This window comes from Podarcis gaigeae (genome assembly GCF_964106915.1).
Source record: "Podarcis gaigeae genome assembly, chromosome: 4".
Taxonomy (NCBI): domain Eukaryota; kingdom Metazoa; phylum Chordata; class Lepidosauria; order Squamata; family Lacertidae; genus Podarcis; species Podarcis gaigeae.
The window spans coordinates 39,596,824-39,623,684 of NC_139677.1; the positions used below are offsets into that span (position 1 = coordinate 39,596,824).

Genomic DNA, 26,861 nt, shown 5'->3' on the forward strand with positions numbered 1-26,861 from the left:
AGGAGCACCATTTGGTCTGATTTCATCCTTTTGAAACATCCTGCAGAGCTTTTTGTAGCTGGGAGACTTAACAGATCCATGAAGTACCCTTTAATGTCTTAGCTTAAGCTCTCAATGGTGTTTTATAACAGATGGCAGAAGCAGTGATATGTAAGAATGCTGCTACTCTGTTGTATGTGTTCTCCAAGGACCAAATGGAGTCCCAAGATTATTGCATTATTTCACATGCTGAGGATCCTTCTCATGAAGTGTGTGTTTTAGGAGCATACGTTTGCTTCTCCAGCATGCAGAGAGGACCTGTAACTGGGTGATTGCGCAAACTGAACCTTTCCAATTGTGATACCTTTCCCTTGTTCAATATTCCCTGCTGGATTGCCCAGATAGTACAATTACTACCATGCAATTACGAGTGAACAATATTAAGATATCCAAACAATGTTTTTTTGATCGTTTTCCACCTCTCTCTCTGCCTTCTAGGTTTGTGTTCTAGACCTGCGAAAGTAAATGTTTTAGAAGAAAATTTGCGAATGGACCAGCATTGAATGTGTGGGTAGAAGCACTCTTCAAAACTATTTTTTAACATCTCTAGAACTGCAAGAACAGGGGGAAACAAACAGAAACTGGGCGGGGGGGACCCCAGAGTGTACAACAAAGGCAACTCTCCCAGGCGGCAGAAGCCTGCAAAATGTTTTGTCCATAGCCTTCACCGTGGAGTTAAGACACAATCATGTAGGGGTTGGGGTTGGGGATGGTTTCCACCTGGAACCTTCAGCCTTTGGAAGCAAGAGGCCACCACCAGCAAAGACCCCGTAGTGTTTGGTTTGGGTCTCTGAGAACTCGCTCTGATGGCTGCAGAAAAGAAGAGGAAAAGCTGTGCCAAAAATGATGATGATAATAATAATAATAATTAAAAAAAAGAAAACCTATAAAGCAAAATGCTTTGATAAACCAAAATGGGGAGAGGGAGAGAGAAAAAGAATCCTCCTCCATGTGGTCTTGTATTTTTTTCCCTTCCAATCTGGACACTACCGTTGCTCTCCCAAAGGACATTCAAAGACCAGTTTGTACTGATGACACACACAACTTTGTAATCACAACACTTTCTATTTTCTAGACTACTTTTATTTGTTCCATGGGTTTCCCCCTCCCCACCCCCCTTTCAGCTGGAATATGATAGCCTTTGAGGATCACAGGCATAGTAGGTTTGAACTGAATTTCTTTCTTTATTGTGCCCATGTTTTTGTTCGTCTGTTTTGTTTTGCTTTTTTCCGTTGGTGCCCGCAGAAAATGCAGCCAGGTGGGCAAAATGAAAAGTTTTAACAGACCTTTTTCTCTCCCCTTCTTTCTGCTCCCGCCCCCCACCTGCCCCTTCCGCTCTTGTCTCTTCTCTCCCAGCTTCTTCTTTCTCTTAATACTTCCACGCTTCAGATCTTAGGGTCTCAAGGGCACTTTCAACAAATTGTGTAATAAGTGCTTTATGTAAGAATGCAATGCCGGGAACGCTTTTTACAGGAGAAAGATGACTTTTTAGGAAAAGAAAGAACCCAGTGTATTTTTGGAAAAAAAGAGAAGTATTTTTTATGTTAAAACACAATTTTAGAAGCTTAAAATCTCTACCAGATGTAGACTGGATTGTGTTACTCATTCAGAACAAAAAACAACAACCCAATTTGAATGGAATCTGATACAGATTTAAAGATGCAGTATCCCTTTTATTTCCTCCCCATGAAAGGCGATTTGCTAAAACAAAGAAACAAAAAAGAAACCAGGCATTGCTTCTTTTGTAAAATATAATCTTATTAAAAGAGGGGGGGAAATATCTTGCATGTTTTTAATTTAATTGACAAGTCTTAGTGATGTCAATTATGTCACATTATTTCAGAAGGTTAGAGTTTTAAAAATAGATACTTCTTTTCTGAGTCATATATCCAGATAACTCTCAACATTTTTTTAAAAATCCCACATTTCTTGCAGAAAATATTTCCACGTTGAATAATGCCCAATTCTGCCATTTTATTCAAAATGGGTAATTGTTTTTATTTTTATTCTGAGTAATAAGTCTAGCGTTTCACAGAGTGTAGAGAAAACTTTGCTATTTGCTGACTATTTCTGTTTACAAATACTGCTAAGTTGGAGAGATCTGCAGTGGGTTCACTTTTTTTAAACTGCTGCTCAACTGCCCAAGGTATTAAATAGCTGCAAACCGACCCCCATTTAACTAGCAGTAAGTCCCATTTAACCCAGTGGGACTTGTATCTGAGTAATGTAGACATGCATAGGATTGCACTGTAAGAGTTAATAAGATTAGACTGGTTTAAGCCAACAAATAGCTTTTGGAATTTTGAAAGAGCTAATCCTTTCTCCACAAACATTTCTGACATATTACAGAAATTGCCTCTGGAGACACTTAGCACCCTGAATTGACCAGCAAGCTCCCAGGGAGAGAGGGATACTGCATCTTTAACTTGGTATACACTGGGTTCCTTATATGGGGCCTCAAAAAGCCCAGTATTTCTAGGGTTCAATGCATATTAGTCCCCCAAGACATATATGAGATTGCATTTTTATTTTTTATTTTAAAAACTAACTTTAGAGCCAAGTGAAGTGCACTTTGTCAAATGTAAGGGTTGTTTTTTTGTGGGGGGTGTTCTACTTTGTCCTTGTTTCATTCTCTTGTTTTCTTTTTTGCCTTCTAAAAAATGCGGTTCTTTGTCAATTGCAGAATTGTTACTTCAACCACTCACTGATTAAGTCTGAATTCTGGCTTCTGAAGTTTTATTGTCTGTGTCAGACTTGAAGCCGGGCTTGGTTCTCATTTCAGCATTTCCCCGGGTTCTGTTGAATCAACATCTCCGCTCACCCCGTTTTGTCTGTACACCCACTCCCCTCTTATAAACACACACACACACACACACACACAAACCCGCACTCTCTTTCAGCAAATCACTTTGTGTGTTGTAGTTTGTTTGTTTCAAGGAGAGAATCAACAGATCATATTCAGTGTCTTGAATAAATTGCTATATTTTGATATTAGAAATCTCTGTGTGAGTTGTTTCTCATTCTTCCTGTGCCATTAACATTTGCCTATTTCCTTAGGTGCACTGTGGCTTCTTCCTTCCACTTTCCAGGGCCATTGGCCATGCTTTTGGGCACTGTTGGGGGTTGTAGCTGAGGAACATTTGGTGGACTAGAGATAGCCCACAGCTGCTGTTCAGGCTCCAAAAAGGCTGACAGGACCTGCTTAGCTTGTCATTTTTAAAGGGACAGAGCAAATAATATTTACCAGCCAAGATTTCATAATTCTGAAGGTACCAGTGGGAATGATTCACATGCAGAAATTCACCATTTGGTGAGTTAATAATGCAAAAGGTGAACTTTTCAGTGATGAGTTGTGCTTGAGATGATGGGTTATATATCTAGTCCTACTTGGGAGTAGACACATAGAATTTAATGGCCATGACGGACTTGGGTCCATTTATTTCAGAAGGTCTACTCTGAGCATCACTTAGTTGGATAGTACCCTATGTCAGAATAAGAGAAAGCTGTTGCTATGGTGTTTGAGCAGCAATGGTGGTTGTAAACCTGCGGCTCATTGCTTGATTTTGCTATCATTATAAGGTATAATCTCCAAATAAAATAAAAATAAATATTTTCCTCTTAACTAAAACAATTAACTGAAAAAATCAATTAAGTGTGTAAACACAACAGGAGTGTGTAGACAGGGCTGCCCTTCAATGTTAGAGTCTGGACAGTTCAGTTGTCAGAAAACAGCAAAAACCTTTTCCCACATCAAGGTGATTGACCCATTGGAAGGGGAATCAACAGTTTATAGTGTGTCACAAGGATGGAAAAGAATAGCAAGGAACACATTTTCAATCTCTGAAAGGTCTACTAAATAGTGTCATTTGGTCTGTAGGGTTTCTGTGGGTGTCTTGTTAGAATTAACCAAGGTAAGCAAAGGAAAATTAATAAAAATAAGAAAGCTTTGTGATACTTTTTCAGTATTCATGTTGTGTGTGTATATGTGTGTATATATATCTGTATATAGATCTACACACACACACACACACACACACACACCATGACATTTGGGACCTTTTACACATCCCAGCAATGTTTAGAGGCAAAAATAAAGCATGGTGGTGGTTTTGTGGATAGGAATGTTTTAACACTTGCTACTGAATCTGAACATGGTTCAGGCTCATGTTCAGAATTAGTTATGTGCTTTTGCAGACTGAGGACTAGAAAGCCGTCAAAGGTCAGTCAAGGGAAGCGTGATCAGGCTTGTGGGGGAGATGCTGGCAAATCTGAATTTCAAAGGAGGAAGACTTGCTTGTCACTCCATGCTAGACTTTTTTGGGGGGAGTGGGTGTCAGGGTGTCCTCCAGCTCCTCTCCACAGACCGTTTCCAATTATTCAACATCAGCATCATTACAATCTAATTCATGGGCTCCACTTGAGATATGGATTTCAATTGTGCTAGCATCAGAACCTAGCAAGACAAAAAGAGAGAGAGATCTCTCATTACATTCGGAGAGGGAGAGGGATGGCTGAAGAAACTGGTCTGTCTCTTGCTGACTAAAAAAAAATGAAGGAAACTTACAGTACAAAACTTGCATTTAACCCTACAGAGCAGGAATTTTGCTGTATAAGTGTGTCAAACCACAGAGTATTTTGACTGGATGTCTATGGAGGCACAGTGACTCTCGCTTTAGTGTGGACTGCTATGTATTGTATTATAGAAACTGTATTTTCAAGATGATTGTGTTGTTCCATGAGGCATTAGGGAGATGTTGGGTAGCTTATCAGGTGTAGGAGTCAGGAAGTCTGGAGAAAGAATAGTTGGTAGCTTGAGCAAAGATGTTAAAACTAGGAAAGACCTCATGACCGGGAATAAAGCTTGTGACATTCCCACAGAAAATACAGAATTTAGTTGAGCTCATGCCTGAAAGGCTTCCATTCATTTTTTTTCTTTTAATGCCAAAGCAGCTGCTGCATAGAAGTGTTTGATGTTTTCCCTGGTCACACTGAGAGCTGATGGCTGAACGTATTTGCTGCTCATTGTCATCAACAGTTCTGAATCTATAGCCCCTATGAAATGTTTAGTAGAAGATATTTTTTTATGAGACTGAGTGCGACAGCAAGCTTAGGGCAAAGGTGAGCAGAGTTTTGCACAATTTTTAAAAATGTATGTGGGTGTGTGACATTCTAACTAAAGGCCTCTCAAAATATCTCCCTAATATCTACTTGAAGTCCAATCAAAACTGATGCGAACAAGCCAGAGACTAGCAACAAACTACATGTGAGCCTCTTGTGAGGCTTGTTGCCCATGCCCTATAGGAGTGTGTGTCTGTTTTCTCTCTCTTCACTTCTAGCACAATATTTGGTTTATTACTTTTCTAACCCACGCTTCAGCACGTCTCAATCCAGGCACTAATGGACCGGGGGGGGGGGGGAATCTGCTTTCTTTTAACAAAGCCCTTTCTTCTGAGCCAGAGAGAAGACCAAGTATGTTCTGTTGCTCGTTATTAATAGCAGATGCTGACATATCAAGTCTTTGTTCTTGCGACTAGAGAGGGGCCTGTACTGAATTATAGCACTCTAGCTGTCTCTTTAAGTATCAAAGAAATTTGAACTGGGATATGTATCTGAACTGTGTGTGCCTTAGGAACACAGGCAGCTGCATGCTTGGTAGGGACGTAGGTGAGGGCCTTCCTGGTGGCGGCTCCTGGACTTTGGAACTCCCTAGAGATGTTAGACTGGCTCCCTCCTTGTCCTTTCATTGGCCTTCCAACAAGCTTTTGGGAACTAACTTTTGGGAACTGTTTTTAATGAGAGGGCTAGTACCATGGAGTTCTTACTGTAATTATCTGTATGTTTTGAATAATGTGTACACACACACACAATTCTATTGATATTTAGGGTTGTTTTTTTAAATGATTCCCTCATTTTTAGCTGTTCTTATGTTATCTGTAAGCTGCATTGAGTCCCTGTCAGGGAAAAAGGTGGGGTGTAATTAAGTTCAGCTGAAACTCAGTTCTAGCACCTCTCGGGTAGGTGCCGTTGCCATGATAAGAGAAGTTCCAGCACCTCTTTCTAGAAAAATAGTACTGATAATATAATTATATTGAGTCCCATCCAGTTCAGTAGACTTAGGACAGATCTCCAATGTTTCAGACAGGAGTCATTTGTAGTCCTGTCTGAGGTAATGAGGGCCTTCTACTTGCTTTTTCCACAGCCTACTGTTTGTTTACCTGCCATGTTTTTATTAGAATAGTATAATTATTCCCATTTGCCCTGACCAGAAAAAATCTGAATGCCAGGAATCATGGGGCGTGAACTTTATTTTATTTTTAAGCATTCACAATTTGATGCTGGAACGTAGTGGCCATGGACTGTGTGTGCTCAAGCCTTCAAGGCCTCTTCCAAGAAGGAATAGGTTTGTGTAACCAAAAATTGCTTGTGGCTGACAATTACCATGGAGGCTCTTGCCTCATCAAAACTGTGTCCCCTTCTGTCCACTGAATTTCAGGCTCGTTCCCCGCCTCTCTTGCAGAACCCTTCTATCTAGATCTGGGTAGTGGCCATGTGCAAGATGTATCTGAGGATCCAGTTGAACATGAGTTGAACCCAAGCGAAAACATCTGCCGTGGATTCCTGTAAAGCAGTGAGGTGGCTTTGCTTTAAAACACACCATAGTAGTGCCCATGACTGGCATCCCCGAAACTGCATCTTTAAACCTACTTCTGAGTAGACATGCATAGGCCTGTATTGGAACAGACGTTGTTTAAATGTTCTCCCACTGTGATAGTACAAGAATTTCCAAACCATTTCTGTTGCCAGAGTTTATTTCAAGCCACATTAATATAGCTCACGTATAACATAGCCCAGGTCAGAAGGTACGTAAGAAGTACCTGTTGGGATTGGGCCAATGGCCCATCTAAGTCCAGCATCCAGTGACCACCTAGATGCTTGTGCAAAACTCACCAGCAGCACCCAAGCACAAGAGCACTCTCCCCTTACACAGTTTGCAACAACTGGCATTCAGAAGCATACTGCATCTGGCATGGCCAGTCAGAAATAAGATTAGAAAAGCAAGTAGGCGTCATCAGCCTTGTGCTGGTCTTGTCCCCATCCCCAATCCTGTGCACAACTAGCTGACATCACAAAGACCTTTGGCCCCTTTCACAGTGGGGTTCGTTGGGTTTGTTTGCTTAGTTAAATGTTAAGGGTTTGCATTGCTCAGTTGGATGCTGGATCTCTCGTGTGCCTGGCAGTTTCTGTTCAAAAATTCTTCAGAAATCTTGACCCACAAGGCCAGGCCTTTGGCTCTGTAAACAGAAAGGCACGATGATGTTCTAACGTTTACGTGATGGAGTGAGGGAATGGAACGCCGCGTTTAAAAAACAAGTGGGTGGTTGTTCTTTCCCGGATGATGAAATGGCATCTTAAGTGTTTGGATGTTTTATTTTCTAAAATGTTAACAACCTTCCAGAACCAATGCTACATCGGCAGCAAAAGGCAGCTAAGGAGAGACTAGGCAGGTGTACAGCTACAACTCTCACACTGTATCTACAGAATGATCGGCTCTCACCTTGCCCCACCTGATGTCCTCCTGATGTTTGGGACTGTACCTCCCATCATCCCGAACCACTGGCTGGGGCCCATGGAAGTCATAGCTCAAAGGATGCAGAAGATACACCACATTGGGAAAGGTGGGTCTATACTCTTGTGTGCAAAAAACCTCGAAGCAGGATGCCTTTTCTAGCCCTGCTAATATTGTACCTTGAAACAAGTGATTGGGAGGGATTCTAGATGGGTTTGAACTAGGAGATCTACCACAGGCAAGGTGTCCGGTGCCACACAAACAGGGTTCAGGTAGTGCAGCAGCTGTGTTTGACTTCCACCTTGTGTAATGACACAACTTAGGATGTGTGTTTATAGCCATTTATGCATCTACCACCCCCTTCCTTTTAAGGGAGAAAGGCTGAGACAAGCACTTGGGAAGACAGACTTACAATAGCGAGGTCTCAAGGAGTCCAACCTCAGGGGAAAGTTTGAACCGGCCCTTAGGCAAATCAGGCCTGAAAGTCTTGCCTTAAAGCAGCACTGATCCCCACTGCAGCCATCGCTGAGTGTTTTGGGTTTCTTTAGTTCTGCTTAAACAGAGTGGAAAGCGGAACAGCCGAAGGAAAGATAGGATTCAAATTGCGCAGAATACGTAGATGGAAGTTGACTGGAAGATCCCCAATACAAATCCGGCTAGAAGAGTAAATTGCATGTGTTTCTGACGTAATATTTTGAATCCGAATATCGGGCGTTCTTTTTCATGCTGCTGTAGCTCTCTTCCCTGAGTGCTATGCTTTCTGCAAGCCAACGATGTCAACAAACATCTTCACAATGGTGCAAAAGCATGTCAAGAAGCACAGAACAGGGTTGAGTACAGTAATATAAAAACATTTTCCCTTGTTGGGAAAAGAATAAATGCCAAAGTTGGCTCAAGAAAGCAAGCTCTTCTGCATGCTACAAGAGAAAGGCCAGAACTGAGGCTCAAACTACAATGCTGGAGGTATTTCTAATAAAACACAGCAACGTTACAATCTCAGCTAACCAGGAAAGCCACTAGGGTTACAGGGTTCCGTAATATATTTATTAAACAAAATCATGTACCGTAAGATATACAAGTTATAGGAGACAAGAAAACAAAGTATGCCAAAAGAAACTAGAATGCTAATAAGTTCTGAACATCACAGGAACCGTCTGACAGCGGTATTCTTGTGCACTGTTTGTCAAAAAGTTGACTTCTTTCAATTATTTTTTTACTCCCACATTGCTTCTCTCTCTAGCAAGGGTGTCTTGATGAGTGGAAAGATAGTACAAGGAAAAAAAGTGAGGTACTGGTACTCATTCACATTCGCACATTCTCCAGATCACACATTCATGTACACCTCTTAATTCCACTTTGTGTTGACTGGCAGCTGAATAGGTGAATCAACAGCGTTGAAATATGATCTATGCAACATGCATGTCCTCCAACAAGAGGAGTGCAAGGGTGAAGCAGCCCTGAGGTGGTACAAGTTACCAGCCCTGGTAGACAGGAGAGTTCCTAGGTGGCCTCTCATCACTGCCAAGGTTACCTTCAGACAGCATGCTTAAGGTTTCATCCGCCTGGTGGTTTGGCTCCGCAGTCGTTTTCTTTGAGTCGGGGAAATTCACAGAGTTTCCGCTTGGCAAGCCGTAAGCATTTTCAGCAGCTGTTGACGTGGACATTGATTCCCAGGGTATTTCGCTTTTTCTCCAGCGCAGGTCCAACTTCCAGCCCGTCCATCCGTAGAAAGCCAGTGTAAAAAGGAAGCCTTGCATTGGATTCAGTACTCCCTAAAGGACCAAAAAGCAGGGCGAGAATCAACATGGCTATGGGTAATGAAGAACCATGGTCCTTTTAAAAGAATTCATTCAGTTTTAATTATTTACACATCGCATTTCAGTATAAGAACCTCCCAAAGCAGCATACGGTGGTACTTGGTTCTCAAACGCCTTGGTACTTGAACAACTTGGGAGCCCAAACACTGCAAATCCAGAAGTAAGTGTTACGGTTTGTGAAAATTTTTCAGAAGCTGAACGTGCTCCATTTTGAGTGTTACACTTCCGACGCATTTTGAGTGTTATTCTGAGGTCTGTCTGTTTTTGCTGCTTATTTTGCATTTTAGTTTTTGCAGCTTTTTTGTTTTGTTTTTGTGACTGTGTGGAACCCAGTTCAGCTACTGATTGACTGTGTGACCAGTACATTGATTATTGCTTTCATTTTATGGCTCAATGGTCTCGTTAGATAGTAAAATTCATGTTAAATTGCTGTTTTAGGGGTTGTTTTTAAAAGTCTGGAATGGATTAATCCATGCGCGCCTTGGTTTTGGAATGCTTTGGTTTTGGAACAGACTTCCAGAACGGATTAAGTTTGAGAGAGGAGTTTGGCAAAACTCCTGGGGAAATTAATGAAAACTCTTGTCCCCTTCACTTACTACAGAAATAAAAGTATAATTTCTCTGAGCAATCCTCAGGTGTGCAGCACAGCCACCTTCAGCCTTTGCTTTGGGAAGGGGGGCTTCTCTCCCGACTCCTGCCTAAACGAAGAAGATGGAACAAGAATAATACCTAAAGACTCTTCCAGCCCTGTTTGAACATTTCCCTCTTGCATGTGGGGGAGATGGTAGAGCTACACTAAGTGACCCATCCATGCGCTGAGGGGATCAGACATCTGTAGTGGCGACTCTGCTCTGCATATAGGTACCTGATAATAGAAGCATTTTCAAATGGAGATGGGCTAGGATGAGGAGTGGAGAGGAAGGAGGCTCTCCCACAGCAGAAGTTCCAATGGAGACAATGTGACTGGGACGAGCCTGCGTGTCTCACCAGCGTACCTGAGAGCGAGTCGGGACATGCAAAAGTGCTCCTTCGCTGAACTTGGCATTATTGCACATTGGAAACAAAAGGTATGTACAGTGGTACCTCAGAAGTTGAACGGAATCCGTTCCAGAAGTCTGGCTGCAGGAAGCTCCAGGTCAGACATTCGGGTTCCAAAGAGCGTTCGAAAACCAGAACAATCACTTCCGGTTTTCGGGAGCCAAAACGTTTGAGTCCCAAGACATTTGAAAACCAAGATACGATTGTATTAAGAATTGTTTTGAAGGAGCATTCAAGGTTGCTCCCTTCAGCATTCTATACATTTGTTGGTGTGAGGAAGTATTAGTTACTGGTTAGCAGGAAGGCAAAACTAAAAAAAAAAGCAACCCCGGCTGTGAAGTTATGTATACACACTTGCCTAGAAGTAAAGCTCACTGACCTCGGTAGGACTGATTTCAAATGTAAAAATAATTATGATGGAACGACACTGTAGCTCAGTGCTAGAGCATCTGTTTTCCATGCAGAAAGTCCTAAGTTCAATCTTGTATCTCCAGCATTCCCCTGCCTGAAACCCTGGAGTCTGTACATTTGCTTATTTATTATTATTACTACTGCTACACATGTGGGCAAAGAGACACACAACACTCCCTAGGACAAAAATAGGACAGCACACTAGAGTGGTCATGAGATTTCCAGCAAAGTCACACTGCTGTGTTGTGGGGAAGAGAAAGGAAGAGAAAGGTAGAAAGAAGGAAGTTAAACACGAGATACTGGGCAGAAAAATTTAAAAAGGGGGAGAAGGCAGACAAAAGAGTGTAATTTCACAGCCGTACAAGGAAATGAATGACATAAAGGGCTCTAAAGAGCAAAGTAAGTAATGGAAGCTCTGCTATGTTGAGAGAAGAGGGAGACAGTGGAAGGAGGAACAGGAAGCCAATGATGAAAAGTAACACTAGGCAAGAGAAGGACAAGGATTGCTCCAGGTGAGGAGAGAGAGATGCTGAGACTTCAGGAGAAAGTGACAGGGCTGATTAGAAACCAACTCTGCCATGACTCAGTAACCTGGTATTGATCATTATCAACAAGCCTGTATGGATAAAAAAAAGTACACAAGCAAATTAAAACGTTCTCCTGACAGTTAATTACTACCTGTATTGTAGGCACCTGCAGCCAAAAGAAAAATAAAGTGGTTGGCACTTCTGTCTATCCAGTGAACTTCCCAATTCATCACTTCCTGCACTGTCCTCAGCAGGATAATTCTGTCCCTGCCCCACCCTGCAGGTCTCTGGGGACTCCTTTCCTGTTGGATGGCCACCTTGCCAATGACACTCGTTTAGGAAGCCCTAAAAAGCATTGCTAAGCCCTTACCATTATGATCCACGTGATCAGTGCTGCATTCCGGACGTGTTTCAAGGGGCTTCCGTTGATATCTGGCTGCATTTCCAGGTAGAACAGGAGGCCCTCGTTGATGATATTCGATGACCAGCTGATAACAGGCACCAAGAGAAGAAGGCAGAGATATGAATCACTTGAAGCATGTCCTTTGTTTTCAAAGCATAGCTGTACTCATTTGCAGAAAGAGCTTGGAAAGTTTCCTTTGAATGCTAATTTTCAAAGCCGGTAATATAAAAGAAGATGAATGCATGTACAAAATCTCCCTGCCTTGGAATCCCTTTGTGCAGCCTGAGGCAGAGAAACCAAGCTAAAATGAAATTTTAACATGCCACTCTCCTGTAGGCTTGTCAGTTGCGGAATTTAATTTTGGTCATTTGGATTCATACCATAGTATACAGTGGAACCTCGGGTTGTGGATGTAATCCGTGATGGAGGCACGTCCGCAACCCGCAGCATTCGGAACCTGCAGTGCCGCATCTGTGCACACGCATGTGATTTGGCGCTTCTGCGCATGCGGCGAAACCCAGAAGTAACCCTTTCCGGTACTTCCGGGTTTACTGCGGTCTGCAACCTGAAAACACATAATCTGAAGTGTTTGTAACCCGAGGTACCACTGTACTGGGCTGTGGTGTTTGAGGTTTTGGGGGGGGGGGACAGGGGAGAGAACCCTCATTGCTGTAGGCACCATAAAGAGGAAAATTTTAAGTAGCTGTTAGCAGCAGCAACATATAAAGGGCAGGGATGGAAAACCTTCGTCTTGAGGGTCACATTCTCTTCTCGGCAAGCTTGGGGGGGGGGCACACATGCCAACAGGTGGGCACAGCAATGAACAGAAATGTAACTTTGTACATTTGATTAGTTTCTAAATTTCATCCCTTCACACAACCTCTGCCCTGCATTCAGGCAAGGAAAGAGGCATTTTCAGAGTTCAGTGAGACATGCCATCCAGGCAAAAGCACTCAGAATGTGAAGCAGAGGCAGTGGGGAGGGGTAGCTTGGGAGGAATTCAAAGAGTCAGGCAGAGAGCTCTGGAGGGATACATTTGCCCCCTGAGCCTGAGGTTCCCCACCCCTGTATAAAGGGAAGGAGCACGTGCGCGCACACATAAGCCCCTACCTGGGTCAAAATTTCAGATAAACGAAATTTGACTTTTTAAAATGTGGAGCTGATGCAACATCAGCCTATGCATTTGCCCGCACAATATCGTTAAAAGAAACTATTCCATTAAGCAGGAGGGCGGAAATGTGTCTTACCAAATAACGACCACCAGCATGATTTTGAAAAAGCGAACTTTGATCTCTGTCCCCAGGCGCCTTTCATTCTCTGTATAGATCCCTTGTCGTCCCTTCAGTAAGGATGCAACTGGAAGGGAGAAATAAAAAGCATTGGACATGCTGTGAGATAAAGCCCAGCGATTTTAAGGTCAGCAGTGAAGATCAATGGCACATCCCACTAGGTTGTTTCTCTTGTCCAAATGCCATTAAAATGTTACGGTAGGTCTGTTTTAAAAAAAAACCGTGGCCACCAAGATGTTGTCGGAACCAAAGCCCACCAGCAGAAGCCAGAATGGCAATGAAAGTTGCAGTCCAACAACATCTGGAGAGACCAGGTTCCCTCTAAGGAAGATAAAATAATGGGCAGATTTGAGTCCTGTGAGCTAAAGCCCTGGGCATGGACTTCTCCCCTTTTTCTCCTCTGCATACCACCTGAAGTTGGCTCATTTTGGGGGGTTGGGAGAACCTTTGGAAGAGCACATGGGGGGGTCGCTCCATCTGGCATTCCAAAAGCTTGCCCTGGCAGAATGATCATCTTAGCACAATGCTGAATCCCTCCCAAAGTTTTCTGAAAATTTCTGGGTACGGAGGTGTAATCTATTCAGGAAGCCAACTTTTGATTCATAGAAGTTCTCAGTTCTCTCCTTCTGATTACCTGCGTCCCTTAATTAAAAAAGGAACCATGATCCGTTAAGACACGTTCCTAATACTTGTTTTTCATTCACACGTGCAAATTCCGATTGCCATCTGGAATCTTACCAGCGGTGACTGTCCTGCTGAAAAGGACTGGGTTCGCCACCAGAACAAGCACCAATGGAACGTAGGTCGTGACGTAATGGGGAATCGCATGCTCCAGACCATTTTCGCAACTGAAGGGGTGGTGAGAAAAATGGGCAGTTAACAGATTTTATTTCTCATTCCCTTCCTCCAAGATTAGAGCTCCCTCATATACATGTAGCAGTCCTCACTCAGGATTCCCAATGGGCTTCCTGCCTAGCCAGAAACACAGGGGAATAATTGTGATGTGAGCATCCACATGTATATCTATGTCTGTCCCATGTTCAGACAGTAGGATAGCTTTTACTACTTCCACTTTCACATTACAGCACAAAAAAAACCCCATTGTACCATATTCTTCCGTCTATAAGACGGCCTCAAAATTTAGAAAATAGGGGGATTGAGCTTTGGGGGAGGATTATTTGGGGGGAATGCCGAAAATCGCTCACCCGCCAGAACGCAGTGCACAACCACTCGCGTCGCAGCTGCCTGATTGCCGCCATTAGCCGTCCTGCTTGCCGCTGCAGCAGTCAATAGACAGCTGCCCTTGTTGCAGCGAGCGGGAGCGTGATTGGTGGCTGCTAGCGGTGATCAGGGAGCTGATAGGTGGTTTCTGCGACGCGAGCAGTTGTGTGCTGCATTATGGTGGGTGAGCGATTTTCGGCATCCCCTCCCCAAACAATCAAATGGCTAATTGCCGCTTACAATCTCAGGCTTGCGCCAAAAAACAATTTGCATGTCCCCCCTCAGCACTACCTGTGTATAAGACGAGCCTAAATTTTGAACCTCGCTTTGGGGTAAAAAAAAGCTTGTCTTATACACAGAAAAATACGGTATTTACCTCAGAACATCTGGTTTGGACCCTCAAGGTTTTAATTTAGCCAGCTCCAATATTAAAGCAAAGGTTTTATTCAATGCATTGCAAAGACAGTGTAGGCAGAGTCCCTAAGAAATCTCTCATCCATATGACCAGAACCAGGCCTGTTTGGCTTCTGAAAGGTGTCTGCACCACATGCCTTCCAGCTGCAACTTGGTCCACATTACCAAGCACATTTCCCCAGATGCACGTGGACTTCACACCAACTGGGAGCCGAGGTGGCAAGCTGGCTTTCAGCTGGTGGACTCCTTAATAAGCCTAGGCCTAAGCAACTGCCTGAACCTGACAAACCTACGCCATCTGCCATGTCCGACTGAATTCATTAAAACATTGTGTGAATCATAGAAGTAAAGCTAAACAACTTAAAGGTTACCTAGAAACTGAAGGGTAGTATAGCATCGCAATTCCCTCCACGCACAGCAGGATCGCCAGGCCCCACGTCATCATGTGATACAACACAATTGTACTAGAAATACATGGAAAGCCAAAGGTTTGGACGTCAGAAATTGCTTCAGCATTACACACATCATGTGTTCCTCCCTTTTAATGGTGAAGTCAACGGTTTGGGAAACAAATTAGTTATGAGGTTTGGTAAGGAGTTTGATTCAAATCTTGCAGCTCAGCTCTTGGAATGCTGTGTGCGTGTGTGTATTAACTACAAACAACTGACGTTTGGGAAACTTCAATGAAGAAATCAACACACTGCAGGAAAACTGAGAAGAGCAAAAGTCAATTGAGTTGCTAGCAAAGAATATTCAAAGGTAGTCATGACTCATGAGGTAAACCCAGGCTAGTGTTAGGCAAGCTTTCATGCAAAAAAAAGTAATAACGGCAGATCAGATCTGGATGAATATTGAGGCATGAACAAACAAACAAAAAATGCTGAAAATATTGCCCTATTTTTAAAGTGTGGTTTTATTTAACATTATTACCTCATCCCTGCCGATCTTCTAACAACCAAGTAGGAATCTACAGCATAGCAAAACAGCCACCAAAAGCCAGCACTGTACAAGAGTTGGATCCACATCTGTGGGGGGAAAGGGGAAAAAGAGGAGGGATTTGTATTTCATAGCTGCAGAGAGTAACAGACAACTTAACGTGACACTTAAACTTGAAAAGTTACATCCAAATATGTGGACGTCAAAGTCATTGAGTGCCAGTATTAGCCCTAGGCTCGGTTCTTGTGCGTACGATTTGATCAGTTGCCTCCCGCAAATGTTACACATGTAAAACGTAATTTGACTTCAGACTCTCCCTCCCCTAGGAAAGGACATCTGAGAACATAAAAGGCTTGTCAAATGCTGCAAGTAAAGCAAGGCTTTCTGAGGTTGGTTCTCACCATTCCCGCTATACTGCCCGCTCGTGATAAACCTGTCAGTGTCACATGGAGAGCAAACCAATGCGTGTGGGGTAGAAATGAAATCAGCACATAAATGCATGCAATGGCTGTAGCTAGAGAAACTAGCAACAACTTCAGAAATGGCTGCTGTCTATCTGCACAGCCAAATTCAGAGTACTGGGCTCTCACTCTGACAGCAAAAGTGTGGGTCACCCAGAGAAAGGTATCGATCCAATGGGTGGATGGAGAACCCATCCAATCAGGGATGGAAAACCCATGGCCCTCTGGATCTTCCAGAACCACAGCTCCCATCATCTCAGACCATTAGCCATGCTGGCCGGGGTTGATGGGTATTGGAGTCCAATGACATCCAGAGGGCTACAGGTTTCCCATCTTTGCCTTAGCTTAAAGACAAGAGTGGCCCTGATATAAAAATGCATCAACTGGAAGAGGCAGGCATCAACTTCCATACTTTGTTCTCATCCAGCTAGGAATATGCATGAGGAAACTGCCTATCTAAAGTACGGCATTTTGTATGGAATAAAATATTATTACATGAATCACTTTGATAAGAAATTGCTATTTCTTGCTGCACCAAAAAGGGGAGAAAAAAGCTGTGAGAAAAGGATTATCCGCACTGTAAACTGTGCTGCATATATTCCTCGTGAAAGGCCGATGGAAACATGGAATGTGCAGGTTTCAATCAAGCTAATTCCATGGCATTTATCTGTAGATAATTCACATTTTTTCCCACAACTAGACCTTAGATAAGTGATCTTTCATGTCTGTGTTTACAAGTTCTAACATTCTTCCTTGCAAGAGCTGGAATTCTGCTGCATTCTTTCCCCTTTAAATTGGTCCAGCAACCTTTATTATTCCACCTTTAGTTTCTCTGCAGCTCCTGGAGTTCTGGGTGTTTAGGCTCCATTGAGCTTTCAGTTATTTGTCTCCTCTCTTAATTAGTCATTATCCCCAGTGGCAATTGCTGAGTTTACCTGCAGAAAAGCCACAGTTAAAAATCATGCTTCTTGCAAACTCAAAGGTTTCCCCCTGCTCAGCCCTGATTCCAAAAAGATCTATTTCACCTTTTTTAAAAAAATGCTGGTTACTCAAAGCAAAGACTGCTAACGTTGAAGAAACGATGCAACACAATCCTATGCATGTTTATTTAGATGATTCACTGTGCTCAAGGTGACTTACTCCTGGGTAAATGTGCACAGGACTGCAATTGATGGATTGCTTTTTCAACGACAATATTAAAATCATTATTTTGGGGGGAAATCTCAAAATTTATTATGAGAAGGAAGACTATCTTTTATCAATTCCCCGCTTTTTATGCCCTGTACTGGGAGCACATCAGAACTAAACTGGCAATGTGGGTTGGGCAGAAGATGCGAGGGGGTATTTTTAAAAATTTTCCTCCCATCGAAGAGGGAAATTTATTGCACCAGGTCCATCTGGAGCTGGTGTAAAGTTGAGCCTTTGATGGCAGCACAAGTCAAACAGCATTAAGTGTGCTCCTTCCCTGCACCACCTACCTTCTTCCCACAATTCCAAACCATTTTAGTCATTCCACTAGCGTATCTTCACTGGCAGCTCGGCTGGCCTTTCTAGTAGGTTTCCCACAATGGGTGCATTACGGTGGTAGTGCAGTATCTCAACTTCCAACCACAAAGCACAAATCCACCCCAGCTCACATATTTGATTTCCCCCCTCAGGTGACTCAACCATTTTGAAAAGGTATGGTAGAAATGCTCAAGAACCTCAGGCGAGAGGATTTTATGCTATCACTTTTGAGGCTTTCCATTTTGTAAGTTCGCTGCAACTGATCCCAGTTTGCCAACAGACTAAAAAGTTCTTGCAGCAGTTCGGAGTGCCTTCCGTGGAAACAGTTCAGAGTTGCTTCTTTGTTATTAAAAACACTTCATCTAGGCTCTTGAGGCCTTGCTAGCACTCTTCCCTAACACCGTTAATGGCACAGATCCACAAACTGTTGGATTAGATAAGAGATCCCTGTGTGTGAATTCCCACACAGCCATGACGCCCACTGGCCGATTTTGAGCCAGTTGCTTGCTTTCGGCCTAACTCACCTTGCAGGATTTTGCGATAAGCCCAGCACAGGCTGCCCTGACCTCCACAAATGAAAGCCAGAATGCAAATGTGATAAACCAGTTTGCGTGGACCGTGGCCACATCTGTTACCTACCGCACTTCCTACACAGAAGGCAGCAGGCCAAACATCCGTCCCATTCACCACAGATATGTTTGCTACGAAGTCTGGGAACCCTAACCAGACAGTTGATCTGAAGATGACACCTAAGGAGGAGGAGGGAAAATCCATTTAATGTGCTGTGACTCTAGCAAGTTCTATGTTCACCTTGTTTATGCAAATGTTTTCCCAAACCCGGGCATCACGTTGACCACTCAGCCCAGGAGGCTGGACTAGATAAGGTATTGGCTTGATCCAGCAGGGCTCTTCTTCTTAATAATTATTATAAGGGGGGACCAGGACTTCCATTCTCTTTGTATGGTGATATAATAACAACTTTGTATGGTGATATAATAAATATACCAGTTCACAGGATAAGTGAAGGGATTGTTGCAATGGGTGCTGTCATGCTATGTGATCCTGCATGCTCCATCCATAGAAAGGAGTCAAAGGTAAGGGCATGAAGTTCCCAGAGTTATTGAATCACATGCTCGCCTTCCCAGTCTTCAAACTGCCGTCATGTGAGTGACCAGTGATCAGACTTACGGATTTCATTCATGAATTGAGACAATTCAGGGATTAAAAGCTCAGCTGTTTCAACCAAATCCTACTACGGTATGCCTGAGGTGCTGAAGTTGCTGTGGTCTAGCTTTTTTGCCTTTGTGCTTTCTTATCTAGATCCGCTTTGCTGCCTGCTCTCGAATTATTATCATGCTACTTATGCATTAAAGAAGATGGGAGCAGAAAGGAGGAGAGTGTCATTTTCCAGCAGAACATACGCTGTAGCCAAACTTTTGCATTACAGTATACACAGTATACAGGATGCACAGTATTTACAAATACAAGTCCAAACATTACAGGTGGTGGTGGATTTGGAAAACGGGGCACAGCCTGTGTGAACTGGGCATTAGTCACTTCATCTGAATTTTTGCTAGTACATATACAGAGCAATCCTAAGCGCATTTGCTCAGAAGTAGGTCTCATCAAGTTCAATGGTATTTGCTCCTTGGTAGGATTGTAGCCTTAGCAATTATAACCAATCATCAAGCAGGATTCAGCTCCAAATGAATTATCATTTTGAGATTTTTAATTTGTAGGGCAGGGGAAAGGCAAAAATGGTATATAGACAATGTATAAGTACGCAAGCTTCTTTTCTTTCTTTCTTTTTTAAAAGTTAAACCACTCTCATCATTTATTAAGTTTAAAAGCACCAATTGAAAGCACTTATCAGATATTTCATGTCGAGGCCTAAGCTCTTCCTCCATCACAAACTCAAATCTGGTTGCAATTTTTGAAAAAAGGATCCTGACTTTTAAAAAGGGATTCAGCATTTAGGGAATTCCAAGATGCAGGATAGAGACATGTTCTGGGCGGGCTGAAGACCTCAGGGGATCCCACGCTGACATTTGGCAGATCTCTCCTCTCCTAAGGTTCCCTTCTTGCTATCCTAAGAGGGGGGATGAGGGACAGGGCTGGCTGCCCCAGCGTTGGTAGAGAGGGTGCACAGGGGAACAGAATGTGGGTGTCAAGGGGCCATGGTGATCCAGCCAAGGATGAGGAGGGAACCACCATAAAGGGTCACCTTGGTCAGGACTGGGTCCCCTGTCACGGCGTGGTAATACAGGGCACCAGAGAACACCCCCATGCCCAGAGACAGGATGCTGCCAGAAATCATGGATAGCAGCAGTGGGGCACAGCCAGGAGGACCAGGCTGTGGAGGAAGTGGTATTTGTTGGCTGTCTTGTAGAGCTCTTTTAAGTAGTCATCTTGGTCACTCTGACGGAAACCATGAGCCCCGTAGGCCACCACCACAGCCCTGCTCAGCATTCTGAGATGTCGGGAAAATGCCCTGGCACCTGCAACCATTCTTATCCCCAACGTGAAAATGTATCAGTCCCGTATGCAAGTTTCGTTGCACTGAGTGCTGTCGATCTGTAAGAGAGCAACTGGGTTCACACAAAGTGCAAAACTGAATTTGAAAACTATGGAACCTGAAATCAGAATGGGGAAACTACTATTTGAAATGGATTTTCAAATCTGATTTGGTGGGTAAGTGCAAACCACAGCTTGCCAATTTCGATGTAATGGCAAAGCAAGCCACAATTTGATATTATTGTCTGAACTAAACCATTAACCTCTTTCTATTCTGTCAGTGCAGTTCATTCCTTTTGGACAAATCAGGTACGTTATTGCAACTGCCCAGAAGGCTCAGTACATGAAGCAGAGGTCAACTGGGGTTCGCCACTGAATGTAATCTCAACAGGGAGCTATACCCTCTCACAACTTCCTACTGAGCTAACCTGTCCTATACAGTTTCATTGTTTTTCATCCATGCTCAGCTGCTCTGGAAGCTTTTTTTTTGGCTGAAAATGTAGCATCATGTGTATTTCATAGAATCACAGAATTGTATACTTGGAAGGAACTCCAAGGGTCATCTAGTCCACCCCCCTGCAATGGAGGAATCTCAGCTAAAGCATCCATGACAGATGGCCATACGACCTCTGCTTAAAAACCTGCGAGGAAGGAGAGTCCACACCTCTTGTGGGAGTCCGTTCCACTGTCCAACAGCTTTTACTGTCAGAAAGTTCCTGATGTTAAGTTGGAATATCCTTTCTTGTTGCTTGAATTCATTGGTTTGAGTCCTAGTTTGCTGCATTTATGACATTTAAAGCCATCTTAGTGTACATCTAAAAATATGTAAAGTATTTTTTCAAATGCATGCACTATTTCTTCCGTTAAGATATTGCTATGCAATTAACAAATGACTGTTAACACCCCACTATTTTTTTTCCCTAGAAGTTAACATCAATTGCATTAATTTTCTCCCTGGTGTTTTATATTCTTGTATAATATCAGAACAAATGCTATTTTTTTACTTGGAGGTGGAGGGATGGACAACCAAGAGTAGGGCTTTAAAATTCCATCTGTACAAGCAGACTTGGTGGCCACTAAACTACAATTTAACATCAGTCATATAGCTCAGTGATGGAGGGGCGGTTTTAGTTTTTGATCCGGGCATGAGATGGTAGAGGGGATTTAACCTCTTGCTAACTTGCGCAAGCTGGATCTGTATCATGCCCCTGGCCCCCACTGCTTCACCTGCAATTTACACTGGCAAAAAAGTCCCTTGCCTTTCAATTGTCCATTTGGAAAAATAAATGTAGACAGGGTATCATAAGAATCCTACAACCAGGTACATTCTTGGACACTTGTGCAAGTGGCCAGAAGGCTGACCACATGAGACAGAGGTCAATTTGGGTTTGCCACTGAATGTAGTCTCAACAGGGAGCTATAGTTGGAAGGGACCACGCAGGAAATCTAGTCCAAACCCCCTGCAATGCAGGAAACTTTTGCTCAACGTGGGGCTCAAATCCACAACACTGAGATTTAAGTTATCTCAGTCTGTTTGGCATAAGACTCTTTTGTCTCAGGATCGAGAGCACCACGTTGTGCAAAAAATTCCTGCACTGCAGGGGGTGGGACTAGATGACCCCGGACCCAACTCCGCAATTCTATGAAATAGGATTTGAAGGGAACAGAAGTTATGTAATTGGGGAAGGAACCTGATAATCATTTAGTCCAATGCAGGACTATGCAGCTGTCCCATACGGGATGGAGACGAAATCTGAACCATCCCTCCAAGTCTGCAACCCTGTTGATGCCCCAAGCGACTGGCTGCCAATGCAAAAGTCGTCCGTCGCCCTTTCTCCCCCCACCACAAAACCCCCCACCACGCGGTGAAGAGGTTTCCTTGCAAAGCAAGCAGGGGGCGACCCTGGCCAGCAGCGCGTGGCCTCCTTACCTAAAGCGCCCAGCATGTCGCAGGCGGAGATGAGGAGCAGGATGGTGGAGGACGAGGACGCTGCCGCCTTGGGCACCTTCCTGGCGCCTTGGCCCCTCTTGGGCAGCAGCTGCAGGGCGCTGAGCGCCAGGCCGGCCGAGGCGCTGCCCAGGCAAACCCCACAGAAGACCTGCGGCTGGAAAGCGAGCAGCAGCTGCGAGGCCGCGTCCCGGTTGGGGCAGCAGAAGGTCTCCAGCCTCGGAGAGGCCATGAGGAGCAGCGGGCCCGACGGCAGCCAAGCACCCAAAGCAGCCTCCTCTCGCCGTTTCAGGAGGCTTTTTGCTTCATGTTTCTCCCGCCGAGCTGAAGGCAGAGAGTCACGGGGTGGCTGGGTCAGGCGGCGGCATCGCTGGCGCTGCTGCGAAGGCTAAATCCCCTGCAGCGGCCAGGCCCAGCCTGGCGGGGCGGAGATCAGAGCAGCCGCGCGAGCGGGCCTTAATCCGAAGCGGGGCTCTTTCGCTCCGAGGCGTCGGGTAGGCCTTCCCGCAGACGGAAGGGGAGAGCGGGGAAAGGAGGAGGGAAACTCCAAAGTGGCAGGACGGGGGGGGAATCCCCTCGAGGCAAGTGATGCGTGCCTGCATTGGGCACGTGGTGCATGAATGGCTACAAATCAGGCGGGGATTCTGCCCGCTGCAGCGCGTCGAAGTTGCTGCTCCTTCTGAATCTGCGAATTCGAAGCGATCAGCTTCCGTCCGTGGAGGTTCTGGGCAGAAGGAATCGCGCCCGAAAAAAGGTGGATTATTACTCACTTTGGGATAACTGCACCCACGCAAAATCCGAAGGACTGAATGCAAACACACGGCCCCACATAATTATTTAGCTAAGGGGGTTAAAGAGGGAATCGCTTTTTCACCATCGAGCGTGCTTCTTTGGTACCCTTGCACGGGCATGAGCGCCCCAGCAGTAGCGACTGTAACTGGGACCCATGTATGTGGATTAAAAATCTCTTTAAGGGAGGTGAGTCTGCTACCCTTCCAGTAGAACAGACTGCCTTGCTCTTTCCTTAGAATTTTAAAAGCAGAAGCTGGCTAGCCACCTGTCAGGGATGCTGGGACAGCAGATTTCCTTCATCAGCAGGGGTTAGGTTAAACACTAGAGGATCTTTGAAGTCTTCTGCACAACTAGGTTGCTATGTGGCTGATTCCTATGCCAATGCCCTAGCAAGATTGTGCCTGGCATGGGAAGAAACCAGCGACATCCTCTTACCCCAACCCACTTTGATTCCTATTTATAGATGCTACGGCCACAGAGTGAAAAATCCAACTATGTAAAGTTTCAAGTATGTTTCATTGGATAAACCTCGAGTGTGACAGAGGTTCTTGGAGTAAGTCCCACTTAATTTGATTGGCCTTACTTACAAGCAGGCATGAAGAGGGTTCATTGCAAGTGGTTGAAACTTGGGTAACTGATCTGCATTAACAGTGCAATCCTATGCATATCTACCCAGAGGTAAGCCATGCTGTATTCAATGGAACTTACCTAAGGGAAGAGTGTAGGAATGTCATGGGCAATCTGTGGTCCTCCAGATAACTCCTGTCAGCCCTAGTTGGCATAGACAACAACATAGCAAAGCAATGGTAATCTCCCAAGTCAGTCTGTTTTGCTCAGAGTCCAACACCTGGAGGCCGCAGGTTCCCCGTTCCTGATATAAACAATAGCATATCACTAGCTTACTGTCATCACCCATATTTTTGAGAGTAATTACCCCCCACAATCACTAGTATTTGTTGCATGAGCATAGTCAATAATTCATTATAAGGTTTTAGATTGATCCCAGGTATGACAAAGGATTGTCAAATGCCCTTGGGGAACATAGGCTGCAATCCTAAAATAGCTTATTTCTTTGTTTATGTTGAACATCACACACACTTTACCTTTGTTGATTTTCATAGAGATAAATACTTTAGCTCCCTTGACCACAGCATTTCAAATCCAGCTGCTCTAAAGATAAAAACCCCTATAACCATTTCCCTCAAAATTCATGTGTTTGGAGTGACTAAAACATTTATGGACTGATTCTTAGAATGATACTTCATTTTTGTTTCTTTCTAGAATGCACCCTGCAGTTGGTTGCAGACCAAATAAAGTTTTTTGGAACTGCACAGAAGACAGAAATCCCCCCATATGAATGGTTTTAAAATATAATAGCAATACAGATTTGTTATAAATCTCGTTCGGAGGGATTCTCTCCCGGGAACTGCCAGACAAGTGTGGAACACATTTTGCTGTTGTGGCAGGAATGTCAGTACAAGTGCAGGAGAGATAAATAAATGTGGCAAGTTGGCCCAGATCCTCTGCTGTCTTAAGCCAGTATTTTTCTACTGACCTTAATATTATTATTGTCTGTGATATTTTGCAGCCTGGAGATATGTAGGAATTGGGTGTAATGGGGGAAAGAAATGGGGCAAAGAACTGCAGAAAGAGACAGAATGATTATTTAAAACAAATGATGTTGTTACTGTTCTGTTCCTGACTCTCATGAGGCTGACAGTTGCTTACCATGCCACAATAAACGTCTTGGACAGTGGTGGAGAACCTCAGCCTCCGAACCTGAATGTGGCCATTCAGACCTCTCTGCCTGGCCCTCAGGACTCTCCCAAGCCATTCATGCTCCCCAGACAACCATCTCTCCACCAGCCTTGCTCCACACTTTCCTTAAATTGTTCTGTCTGTGTGGAACATGCCCTTGAACTGTGATAAAGCCTCTTGTTTTCATTAGGAGGATGGAGATAATGTGAGGTGTGTATGTGTAGAAACCTCTGGCTATTGTAATTTTTTTTCGGGGGGGCGGGGATATGGCAGAAAATGGTTCTCCCCACCCACCCTGGTCTAAGGCGCATGCCCTTGTGAGTGAATGGGAAACGGCATTCAAGCATAGTGTTTTGAGAGCATATGGTTAACGGTCAGTGAAACATACGTTGGAAATTAATGATGGAAATTAATCTTGCATATTACGCTGGAAATTAACGTTACGTATTACTAAGAGCATTGTCACTGCATGTTGCCATTTGAAGCTTCCAGAGATGTACTGTTTCAGAGATCACTTTATTTGAAAGCAAGTATGGTAAGTTTCTTTTCTCAGTAGACTTGCATTATTTAGTGGAATATTTCCCTCCTTATACCCAAACAAGAAGCTGTTTCCAAATTCATGGCTGAGCCAGTGTAAGGGCAGTACGATTTCTGATGCAATGCCTAGCTGTAAATATTGTGATGAAATTTAAGAATCCTGAGCACTCCATGCAGTAATAAAACACTATTGTTAAAGGGAACCGGTTGCAGGGCGTATGTGTGTGTTTACTAGCAACAACGTTGATGCTACATAACTCAGAAGCCTTCTAAACATACCAGGGACAATTAATATGAAGTAAATAGTTATTTATCCAATCTCTTACTGGTTTACTATTCAACTCTGTGACTTCCAAACTTCAGAATTTCCTTCAGAATAAGCAAATCAATAATATATCTGTTTGGGGGATTCTACACAGTTCTGTCCTCTAGTTTTGCAAAATGCTGGAATATGACTACAGTAGAATCTCTTTGGTCATGCCAGTGTTTCAAAGTTCAAAACCTATTCAGTTTAGTCTGAAGCTAGCTACACACTGGTGCATCAGAGAAGTAATGTGTACTCATGTACCAGTTGCCTATTTGAAACTGAAGGGCATGTGATGATTATGAATGTGGAAGATTCCAAATGTAGACTTTGCAATCATATAACAGAAGGAAGCCATATTTAACATCCTATGTAAATATGCACAGCAGTACATTGTTAGTCTGATTTATTTTAAGCTTACAAACGGGCGCCAGTGTATTCACTAGACACTAGGTGTGGTGTAGTGGCTGAAGACTGCCAACTATGTACTAGGAAATCCCCAGCTAAAATTTGTTTCTTCTGCCATGAACTTAGCAGGAGGTAAGCCCTGCAGACTTCCTCCAGTCAGCCTACACTGTCTTTACAGGGATGGTATACAGATTTAGATGACGTATGAGGAACATTTTCCAATACAGTGGTACTCGGATTACATACGCTTCAGGTTACAGACTCCGCTAACCCAGAAATAATACCTTGGGTTAAGAACTTTGCTTCAGGATGAGAACAGAAATTGTTCTATGGGAAATGATATATAATGAGTTGAAAAAGGTATTTAAGTATACCTTCCCTAAGAAACCAGAGGCCTTCCTTTTAGGCATTGTTGGCCAGAGGGTTTAAAGAAGGACCGAACATTCTTTATGTATGCAACAACAGCAGCAAGGATACTTGTCGCTAAACATTGGAAAACCCAAGACTTGCCCACACTGGAAGAATGGCAGATGCAACTGATAGATTATATGGAACTAGCAGAAATGACTGGCAGAATCCGAGACCTGGGAGAGGAAGCAGTGGAAGAGGACTGGAAGAAATTTAAGGACTATTTACAAAAACATTGCAAATTGTATGAGTGTTAAGAAAGATGCAAGATTGTAAATAACATGGCACCATTAAGCTAGTTGAAAAGAATATGAAGACAAGTGAAATTTAAGAAAAGATAAATTTTGGATAAATATTATGTCTAAATTAAGTATTTAAGGTTTGGATAAAAGTATCTAAAGTTAGGAACACAATATTGGAAAATTATAAAATAAGAATTGAAACAAGGTGATAAATTGCTGGTTAAAGTTTTATAAACCAGGAACGCAGGAACGAGAGATGTGAGGAAGTCCAAAAAGCGAAGAAAATATGGTTATTATCTAATTGATTCGGTTGTGGTATGC

General features: G+C 43.6%; 2 protein-coding genes and 1 long non-coding RNA gene across 7 annotated transcripts in view; 2 read left to right on the forward strand and 1 right to left on the reverse strand.

The window, feature by feature from the left end:
• TBL1X (transducin beta like 1 X-linked) overlaps positions 1-3,037 on the forward strand; it is a 132,695-nt gene extending 129,658 nt beyond the window's left edge. For all 4 annotated transcript variants that reach the window (XM_083734453.1, XM_083734452.1, XM_083734451.1 and 1 more), the window contains one exon: positions 478-3,037. In XM_083734453.1, coding sequence (XP_083590579.1) covers positions 478-504 — 27 coding nt within the window. In that variant the 3' untranslated portion in view covers positions 505-3,037. The remainder of the gene's footprint in view (positions 1-477) is intronic.
• On the reverse strand, positions 2,628-22,710 carry GPR143 (G protein-coupled receptor 143). Of its 2 annotated transcripts, none has more exons than XM_083734505.1 (9): positions 22,074-22,710; positions 18,269-18,378; positions 15,657-15,751; positions 15,098-15,190; positions 13,830-13,939; positions 13,050-13,158; positions 11,770-11,887; positions 9,138-9,378; positions 2,628-4,492 (listed from the first exon to the last, which is right to left on the reverse strand). In XM_083734505.1, exons 1-9 carry the CDS (start codon positions 22,321-22,323, stop codon positions 4,413-4,415), a joined length of 1,206 nt encoding a protein of 401 aa, XP_083590631.1. In that variant the 5' UTR covers positions 22,324-22,710; the 3' UTR covers positions 2,628-4,412. The 2 variants fall into 2 exon arrangements, with proteins under 2 accessions (XP_083590631.1, XP_083590632.1); XM_083734506.1 differs by lacking the exon at positions 2,628-4,492 and adding an exon at positions 6,957-7,331.
• A 31-nt stretch (positions 22,711-22,741) lies between these two features.
• Positions 22,742-25,381, forward strand: LOC310842597. Its single transcript, XR_014563257.1, has 2 exons — positions 22,742-22,845; positions 24,165-25,381. It is a non-coding gene; the product is annotated as an uncharacterized lncRNA (long non-coding RNA).
• The last annotated feature ends 1,480 nt before the right edge of the window (positions 25,382-26,861 follow it).